The sequence below is a fragment of the Adelges cooleyi genome, unplaced genomic scaffold (assembly GCF_023614345.1).
Source record: "Adelges cooleyi isolate 19-005CV unplaced genomic scaffold, UGA_ACOO_1.1 ACOO_flye_CR_arks_rails_tigmint_CR_PRNA_333, whole genome shotgun sequence".
In the NCBI taxonomy this organism is placed as follows: domain Eukaryota; kingdom Metazoa; phylum Arthropoda; class Insecta; order Hemiptera; family Adelgidae; genus Adelges; species Adelges cooleyi.
In genome coordinates this window covers 10,897-21,998 of record NW_026096006.1, presented here as the reverse complement: position 1 = coordinate 21,998, position 11,102 = coordinate 10,897, and the positions used below count along the sequence as shown (strand labels likewise).

Genomic DNA, 11,102 nt, shown 5'->3' with positions numbered 1-11,102 from the left:
AAAAAATTATATTCCCGATACAGCTCATTAGAACATATTGTGATAAAGATATGTTTCCAACAATACATTCACTTTTAAAGATTTTAGCTAGTTTTACAGCTGTTAGTATAGCTTCGGCAGAGAGGAGTTTTTTCGCTGTTAAAATAATAAAAACTTCTGTGCAATGGTTTGCGAGTACACTTATTCGATATAATTGGTATGTCGAATAAAAATAACATTTTAATACAGGGGTCGACACCGAGATGATAATAATTTCGATCCTGTTGCCAGGCAATTTAATCTGATTAAGCTCCTACCTATGTACCTATGTTAACGAAGTGACGCGGATAGTGTCACACAAAAGGCAGATTTTATTATCGCTTTGTGTGAAACGTAGCTTACAATTTATTTACTGGTATTGTACAATAAACTCGACTTTGAAATATTAAAAAAAAAAAAAATAAGTATATTTAGAAATAAAAAATTATTTTGACGGCGGTTATAATATATAATACCACTATGACTCACACTGATTGTAGGTAGGTACATATATATGCGGGCCTATACAAAAAAAAAAAGACGTTTTGTAGAGATTTAAATTTATATTTTATATTTAAAATCTCGATGCGCATCATAACACGTTAGGGATGCACAACAAGGTACTGTAAAAAAAAAGGTCAACGGGGACGCAAGTGACCTTTTCTAAAAACGGTCGAACAATGTGGAGCGACCGACGCGGTACAAACATGGCGGGTACCGTCGTTTTGTGATTTTATCGATTAAAAATATTTTGTTTTTTTGTTGTCATTGTTACAATAGAATCGACGTGTTAATAAACATTATAGTATCCGGCAATTCAAATTACTACACCAGTAATTTACAACAAGTGGTAAAAATGTAATAACATATTATTAACTGTACTCAACGATGTAGTTTTATAAGTCGGATCTTCGGCAGTCGAACAATCGTGGAATAATTTAATTATGCCGTTTATCGCGTTGATTAAATCGCAAACGGTTTCAAATAAAAATTCCGTCATCTGCCCTAAAGGTATTTTTTTTGATTGTACGAAATAGTTTGCGATCGACATTGCTTTTATCGTTTGTTGGATGATTGTCTCCACGGTTTCCAAATGGTCCTGAACAAACGTTTTGTTTTGTTTGAGGGGGCATACGGTCGCCGAAGTGGAAACTTTTTTCTCCGCTTCAAGCTTGGACAAACTCCACGATATGTGTTTGATTTCTTCGCGTAAACATTTACATAGTTCCATCGACAGCGTAGAGTTGTTAAACACGGTTTTCAATTTTAAACATTTCATATTGAAATCTGTGCTTTTGCCGTCGATACGTCCAATTAATTTGGAAGATGACTGCGCCCAACCGGCCAACATATTCATATTGTCCTTGTGGTTTTGAAATGCACAACACAATTTCAACGTGGTTATCAAAAATGTATTAGCATTGTTTTTGTCCACAAAAGAATGTTGTTCTGCTACTTTTGTTAATTTCGTTAACACCTAAAAGGGGTGGTATTAGAGAGTCGGATTAAACTACTATACATATATATACGTATTTCACGTTAAAGTGTCGTTAAGTAATAAATAATTAATAACATTACGTTTTGAAGTTTAGCACTATCGTTTTCGATGGAAAATCCAATTATCGATATACATTTTATTAACTGGTATTCGATACTTTCGATCAAACTTATGTTTTTCAGTTGATTGCAACTAATTAAATCGTCCAGATAAGAAATGGTGTTGTTCAAAACACTGAATAGTTCTACTTGTTTGTCGTAGACTAAAAAATGTGCATCTATTTTTTGAGGGTTAACAAAACACAACAGTTGTATAATATATATCATTATGTATCGTAAGCATATTTTTTTTTCTACTTACAGCAATCCGATATGAATTTATCCAAATCGTTTAAATACACCCTATTCGAACACACGATCGAAAGAATTTGTACGTAACATTCCAGCACTTGTTTGACCACAAGGTAACCAAAGCACCGTAGCGCTTCAAGAAAATTAAATAGGAAATGGCTGTACAACAACCTGCAACATATTTTTTTTTAAAATAAATATATATAAATAACAATAAAACCTAACGATATGTTAATGAAGTATGAGTTTAGAGATATAAAAATAAATAAACTAATTAATTACATTCCTAATAAGCAAAGATGCAGCAAATTATATCCTTACTTGGTAACGTTGCATAGGTTTTCGTACAAATTTGGAGGGTTTTCATTGTTTTTTAATTGTTCTTCTACGAAACATAAATAATTCTGGAGTAGCCTGAGAACAAAACACCATAGTTCATTCGTTTCAACCGATGGCAACGTTATTCGTCTATTCGTCTTCCAATCGGTATAGCTACACATTTAAAAAATAAATAAATCATAAGTATTATTATTCATCGGCAACTAAAAAACTATAACACGCGAAATTCTTACATTAATAAACACAAACAGTTGAATAACGATTCAAAGTTTAAAAAAAATTATGGGCTCCACAAATTCAGCTTTAAATTTATGATCTGACGATTGATCATTTGTAATACATTTTTTTAAGTTTTTCAGCTCGCTAAACAACAAGTTTAGAACGTATATTTGAAAAAAAAAATTTTTTTTTAATTTTTACTTTAACACTGTCTGTGATTTTATTGTAATTTTTTATTAATTTTTGTAGTTTATCGCATTGCACGTTTTTACTGAGCCAACAGTAGCTCATCGAAAACACTAAGGGGAACGAAAAGCGCTAAATTTTATATAAATAAAGACTAAAGCAAGAAGTCACTTTCTGAAGTGTCAACCGAACCCCGATTTTATCAATTTTTTTACGTAAACTTCATCTAAATTGCATTCACTGTAAAAATCGACCAACGGGTCAAGTATATTTTTTAGCAACTCACTATTACAGCTGTTGTTTGCAAGCATATTATTAAATAAATTTTGAACTAATACGATAACGTCGTCCAACGGTTCCTACGATCAGTATAACAATACATCGGGTTAAATTATCGAAAAATATCACAGTCAGCGGTGTAGACGTAGTCGTGTACGATGATGTGTGCACACACACATACGACTGCCACTGTCCGTATAACTTGTATCATACTAACAACAATCGTAGGTCCATCGCGATTGATTATTATGGCCTTGTCGAACTTGAGCGAAATCTTTCCGTCATGTTTATAATAATTTAAATACGACCGCAGGTGGTCTAATAATATACTAATTAGAGCACATTCTACATTCGAGTTGTTCACAGACAATTTTAATAAACCTCTATAGAACAAAGATTTTACTATTGCATTTTGACGTAGACAAATTTTCAATAAGTTTATTATTTCCAAGCACAATTCTTTAATGTCGTGTGGCAAATCTTTTGAGTAGTTGTTTTTTAAATTACACAAAGTCACCTAATAATTATTATACAAATTAATGTAATTATATTAGTGTATTTTGATTATAATTAATTAATCTAAAATTTTTCACAAATTAAATTTTAACGGTAATATTATTTATATATATATATAATATTATTGTTACACAACGTGTAATAAAAATAACACATGGGCTTTTATTTTTTTGCATTAATATATGGTATTTAAAAAAATGTATAATATGATTATAAAAAAAAAAAACCCAACAACTTTGTCTCAATGTATCGAATTATTAAAAATAAACCAAACTTAAAAGATACCATATTTATTTATTTACATCTGTAATCAGAAATCTAGTCCTAAACATTCGGTTAAACCATAAAATATTACCTGAGTAAAAAGACCAGGCGATGAAGTGATTTGTCGAATTGAAATCATCCATGAAAACGGACCGTAATATTTCTAATAATCCATTAACGGCACTACATCTCACTAGTAATCCCTGTAACCGTATAATGTAATGTTAAGTATAAAAAAATAATAAACACATATAATATAATACTTCTACACTGTAATTTATTTTGGCGCATGCATAAAGGTAATTTTTACATTAAGCTAAACTCATATTGTATTAACACAACAAATAGATAAATTTTGATATTTAATATTTTTTTTTTCATCAACTATTTTATCACACACCCAATTTTTGTTCAAAAACGTACGTTTCTACTTGAACATTTTTGTTAATACTAAGTTTTTGTTTATTACTATTGTAAGTACTTGTATTCTTTAGAAAATTTACAAGGTATTGATTGTGGCACAGTTTTAAAGTTATTTTCAATTATTCAACTAATTATTTTTTTATTTGAAAAATTACGGTTGTTACATATTCAAAAAAATATTTTAAATTAAAATTAAAAATGTACTACGATCGATGCATCCGGCAAGTGTAGTATTAGGGAAATGTATATCTATTTTTAAAACCACTGTCGGGTTGAGCTTTTTAAAAATAGAAGGAGTGGTTTTCAACCAAAGACACACAGATGTAAAGGCCATTTAAACCACAGATTGGTTCAGAAACGGTTTATGCCCCTCACGTTTTGTGCGACCCAACATTAGTCTTATAAATCACCAGAAGAATGAGCTCAGATAATCGTCAATGTTTAGGCAAAAATATTGTAATATAAAGTAAACACGTACTTCGATTGTAGTTCTTTTCTCAACATAATCATTATATTGTTCTTGACAATTGTCGACGACTTGAATACAATCTTTGTCGCGTGTAACACTTTATGTGTTTGTCCTAGTGGCATACCTCTTATCAATCTCAACAAGTCACCATTGTTTTCGATCAATTTTGCATATTGACTTTTGCATAAAACGTGCAAACATTCTGCAACAATCAAACACAATGCACTCATGTGTGTGTACACATTGTTAACTATAGAGAGCCAGTTTATCTCAACACAATATAAATAAATAAACGATAAAAACAAAACCAAAGCTTGAAAGGGGCTGTAAATACTCATTATATCATTTACCTAAGTACTGGGCAGGTGTACTCGTCGACTGGAATGACGATTCTGTTAACATTTTTAAAACGTATGTGGTGATGTACGTGTATTGTTTTTTTTCAAGCACAGATATCAAAATGAATGTTCCTAATCGGTGAACTTTTTCAATAATTTCCTTGTCGTCTAAAGATAACATAGTACGATCCATCTAGTCATCGGACTAAGAGAGCTCCGGTAGATTGTAGTCCTCGGTACAAATTCTCGGTTTAATTCTCAGATTTTTAAATGTATATAGAGTAAGGTTTTTGTTTAAATTCAATGGAACCACTTAAACTTGGCATTAAGGGGAACGAAAAGCGCTAAATTTTATATAAATAAAGACTAAAGCAAGAAGTCACTTTCTGAAGTGTCAACCGAACCCCGATTTTATCAATTTTTTTACGTAAACTTCATCTAAATTGCATTCACTGTAAAAATCGACCAACGGGTCAAGTATATTTTTTAGCAACTCACTATTACAGCTGTTGTTTGCAAGCATATTATTAAATAAATTTTGAACTAATACGATAACGTCGTCCAACGGTTCCTACGATCAGTATAACAATACATCGGGTTAAATTATCGAAAAATATCACAGTCAGCGGTGTAGACGTAGTCGTGTACGATGATGTGTGCACACACACATACGACTGCCACTGTCCGTATAACTTGTATCATACTAACAACAATCGTAGGTCCATCGCGATTGATTATTATGGCCTTGTCGAACTTGAGCGAAATCTTTCCGTCATGTTTATAATAATTTAAATACGACCGCAGGTGGTCTAATAATATACTAATTAGAGCACATTCTACATTCGAGTTGTTCACAGACAATTTTAATAAACCTCTATAGAACAAAGATTTTACTATTGCATTTTGACGTAGACAAATTTTCAATAAGTTTATTATTTCTAAGCACAATTCTTTAATGTCGTGTGGCAAATCTTTTGAGTAGTTGTTTTTTAAATTACACAAAGTCACCTAATAATTATTATACAAATTAATGTAATTATATTAGTGTATTTTGATTATAATTAATTAATCTAAAATTTTTCACAAATTAAATTTTAACGGTAATATTATTTATATATATATATAATATTATTGTTACACAACGTGTAATAAAAATAACACATGGGCTTTTATTTTTTTGCATTAATATATGGTATTTAAAAAAATGTATAATATGATTATAAAAAAAAAAACCCAACAACTTTGTCTCAATGTATCGAATTATTAAAAATAAACCAAACTTAAAAGATACCATATTTATTTATTTACATCTGTAATCAGAAATCTAGTCCTAAACATTCGGTTAAACCATAAAATATTACCTGAGTAAAAAGACCAGGCGATGAAGTGATTTGTCGAATTGAAATCATCCATGAAAACGGACCGTAATATTTCTAATAATCCATTAACGGCACTACATCTCACTAGTAAATCCCTGTAACCGTATAATGTAATGTTAAGTATAAAAAAATAATAAACACATATAATATAATACTTCTACACTGTAATTTATTTTGGCGCATGCATAAAGGTAATTTTTACATTAAGCTAAACTCATATTGTATTAACACAACAAATAGATAAATTTTGATATTTAATATTTTTTTTTTCATCAACTATTTTATCACACACCCAATTTTTGTTCAAAAACGTACGTTTCTACTTGAACATTTTTGTTAATACTAAGTTTTTGTTTATTACTATTGTAAGTACTTGTATTCTTTAGAAAATTTACAAGGTATTGATTGTGGCACAGTTTTAAAGTTATTTTCAATTATTCAACTAATTATTTTTTTATTTGAAAAATTACGGTTGTTACATATTCAAAAAAATATTTTAAATTAAAATTAAAAATGTACTACGATCGATGCATCCGGCAAGTGTAGTATTAGGGAAATCTATATCTATTTTAAAACCACTGTCGGGTTGAGCTTTTTAAAAATAGAAGGAGTGGTTTTCAACCAAAGACACACAGATGTAAAGGCCATTTAAACCACAGATTGGTTCAGAAACGGTTTATGCCCCTCACGTTTTGTGCGACCCAACATTAGTCTTATAAATCAACCAGAAGAATGAGCTCAGATAATCGTCAATGTTTAGGCAAAAATATTGTAATATAAAGTAAACACGTACTTCGATTGTAGTTCTTTTCTCAACATAATCATTATATTGTTCTTGACAATTGTCGACGACTTGAATACAATCTTTGTCGCGTGTAACACTTTATGTGTTTGTCCTAGTGGCATACCTCTTATCAATCTCAACAAGTCACCATTGTTTTCGATCAATTTTGCATATTGACTTTTGCATAAAACGTGCAAACATTCTGCAACAATCAAACACAATGCACTCATGTGTGTGTACACATTGTTAACTATAGAGAGCCAGTTTATCTCAACACAATATAAATAAATAAACGATAAAAACAAAGCCAAAGCTTGAAAGGGGCTGTAAATACTCATTATATCATTTACCTAAGTACTGGGCAGGTGTACTCGTCGACTGGAATGACGATTCTGTTAACATTTTTAAAACGTATGTGGTGATGTACGTGTATTGTTTTTTTTCAAGCACAGATATCAAAATGAATGTTCCTAATCGGTGAACTTTTTCAATAATTTCCTTGTCGTCTAAAGATAACATAGTACGATCCATCTAGTCATCGGACTAAGAGAGCTCCGGTAGATTGTAGTCCTCGGTACAAATTCTCGGTTTAATTCTCAGATTTTTAAATGTATATAGAGTAAGGTTTTTGTTTAAATTCAATGGAACCACTTAAACTTGGCATTAAGGGGAACGAAAAGCGCTAAATTTTATATAAATAAAGACTAAAGCAAGAAGTCACTTTCTGAAGTGTCAACCGAACCCCGATTTTATCAATTTTTTTGTTATATAGTTTAACATATTTTCTTATTATTATTTTTTAACTTATTTTTTTTTTACATTAAAATTAGTTGGCATACTGAAAAACGGTTACTAGATAAATTTTGGTCAAATATTGCTATCTTTGTCCCCTTAAAATGGCAATGCATACATTTCATTTTAACTTTTTATTCACAATAATGTACTAAACATATTGATTGATCGATTAAGTTATTGAAGTTTTATGTTTAGGGCCGAAGGAAAGGTGGAGTGTAGAATTATTTTAATCTACCAGCACTTGTCTCCAATCGTAAATTTTAAAATCTTACACCTTTAAAATAATTTTTCAAAACCGGTTAAGATGACGTTATACCGTGAGACGTGTTGTGGTCGTACGGAGAGGATTAACTCGATTAATTAAAAACACGGGGTGTTGTAATCACGGGTGACTTTATTAAACACAGATTAACAATATTTTTTTGTATTAAACGGTAACGTCCTTGAGACCGTGATATCAGGAAGTGATGTCAGCTGGCGGCGGCGACCGGTTCGCGCTGCCGATCCGCGACCTGACGGACTAAAGTAGCGGATGCGGTCGCCACCCAGCGGTGACGAATGTAGTTAGCATCCGCCACCGGCTGGGGTTGCGGTGCGACCGCGTCATACTCCCCCCTAGTCCGGCCGGTCGGGCATCTAAGGCAGCTGGATTGGTGGGGCGTTCAGGATGGCATCGACATCCGGTTCCATCTCCATCAGCTCCAGGCGGTCGACAATTAGGTCAGGTTGGAGGAACCTAATCCTGGCCTCGTCCTAAGCGCCTGCCTCCGCTCCGAGTACCACTCCATCCGGGCTGGTGGTTGGATAGGTGCCCTTACTTCCGCGTCCGGGTTCCATCGTGTGCTCCTGAAACAACAACATTTTTAAGAAAAGTGTCATTGGCCGGTTTCAGCGCTGACGAATGGAGTTTAGTCGGGCGTTTTCCCCCGGTCATAAAAACCCGGGACCCAACTTTTTTACGTACTTAACCGGACCTAGCCACTTCGGGGCGAACCCCGCGTGAAATTTCTTTCCGGCGTTAGATAGGTGGTGTGCCCTGTGATATACCCAGTCCCCCACGGATGGAGTTTTTACTCGGGTAGTCGTAGTCACCGCCGGAGTTTCTCCGAAATCCCCCGGTCGTTTCCGGTGTCTTGCCGGAAGGTAACAACTTCTCCGGTGGGAGGTTGATCACACCCATCCTTGATCGGGTTTTCCGGTTTTCTTTCGGTCATTATTAACCAGTCTCCGGGCGATTTGGCTTCCCTCCCGATAGCCAAAGTCGCTGGTGTCACTCCCGTGAATCTGTTGACTCTATTACGAAGGGAGAATAATATTGGAGGCAGGCAGCTGTCCCATTGATCTCAATTTTGAACCATCCGAGCAAATTAAAATCCGTATTCGAGCAACTGTGCGATCGAAAATATCATCGGTTTTGACGACTGCAGACGGTAATAACATTCAAATTGTAAAACCAACAATGTTAGACGAGCTAATGGGCCACTTTTTGGAGGATGATGAAGACGAATTTACTTGCTATTTGTCAGAACCATAATGAGAATCCTTCTTTGTGGTGGAAATCACGTGAAAACATATATCCCACTGTGTAGATTCTAGCAAAAAACATATTATGCATTCCCGCTTCATCAGCATCATCTGAACGCGTATTTTCGACAGCTGGTAATATTATAACACCAAAGCGAAACTGAATGACTCCTTACCATTTATCAGCTTTGGTGTTTTTGAAAAACGCGCTTTAAAATGACACTGTAAAATAACCAAATTTATTACTATTATTATAATTATTATTATTAAAAAATTGAAAATATAATTATAATATGCCATTTATAGGTACCTAATTTATAACAATTATTATTATTAAAAACATTTATTATACCGGCTATTATAATATTAAGATTATTTATTATTGTAATAAATTATTTTCTTTCTTCTGCTTACTGTTAGGTTTACAATTTGCAGACAATTATTATTATTGTTATTGTTATTATTATAGAATATTATTTACAACTATTATTCGTTTATAATTTATACTTATTACTTAAGTTGATACATATTGATTTTGTTATTTATTTTATATGATATATTAAGCTAAATGAGTTTATATTGTTTAGTTGTCGTTATGGCTATTTTTGTTGTTTTTTTATTAATGCCTATTTATGATTAAGTTCAGTAATTGTCAAAATGTATTTGATTTATCACAAATGAATTTTTGTTAAAACAGTTTTATTACAAGAAATGCTTAAAAAAATAAAAAATCAGAGTTTCAAAATCTGAAATCAGGAATTACAATAAATATCTGGTTTTGGATTCCAAAACCCATAAAAAGTCTTAATGCTTGGTTTACTAATAAGCCGGTTTTTACATTATCATTTATTAGATCTATGTATATACATATATATAATAATCGGTCGTTATCGGAAATAGCTACACTAAATAAATCAATTATACAAATACATTTAAAAATAAAAACACAGTATCTTAGAATTTAAAAATTAAAATGATTTGATATACATATTACAATTTAAATAAGAACCTAAAATTTGACTTTCAGGTTTAAAAAACAGAAATAAGCATTGTAAAACTAAAAATCCGGATTTAGTTCACATCACTAATTTTAATTCACATATAATTTATTTTTTGAATAGAAAAGTTAATTAAATTTATTGAAATCACTTACAGAATGTTTATGTAGTTAAATAACATTTAAAGATCAGAACAAATTCTCAAAAAGTTTTTTGAAGAACTTTTTTTATAAATGTTCTTATGATGGAGTTCTCGAAACAACTTAATAATAAAAAGTCTAACAAAAAAGTTCTTGTACAAACTGTGTCAAGAGTTCCTAAAAAAAAAGTATGTTAGAATAAGAACTTTTTCAAAATAAAAGCGCACAGCCCTGATTTAAAAAGTTTACTAGTATGGGGCATTAAAAGAACCACTCACAATCAGTATTTTTCTTGTTTTTTTTAAAGCTGGATGTTTACCCATGACTAATGAACCAATTTCCTGATTCCAATAACCTTGAGTCATATATGCCACTCTTTTCAAAAACCCAGTCACATTATACCTCCCATTTTGGACATTTTGTAGAGCACCTTGCAAAATGAAATGGTTAGTATCTCTACTAGTTATTATGGATCTTCATACCTTTTAAAACAATGTGTGAAATTTAAAACTTGTATAATGTTCTACAAATTTGTCTTATTAACTATATTTATGATATTAACATTTTCAGTAAAAGCATTGTA

The 11,102-nt window shown here is 31.8% G+C and overlaps 1 protein-coding gene across 1 annotated transcript; it reads right to left on the bottom strand.

Moving 5' to 3' along the window:
- Positions 1-856: 856 nt before the first annotated feature.
- LOC126840049 (uncharacterized) lies at positions 857-4,596 on the bottom strand. The gene is made up of 5 exons (XM_050575539.1): positions 4,571-4,596; positions 2,188-2,358; positions 1,877-2,037; positions 1,597-1,793; positions 857-1,495 (listed from the first exon to the last, which is right to left on the bottom strand). Exons 1-5 carry the CDS (start codon positions 4,594-4,596, stop codon positions 857-859), a joined length of 1,194 nt encoding a protein of 397 aa, XP_050431496.1.
- Positions 4,597-11,102: the final 6,506 nt, after the last annotated feature.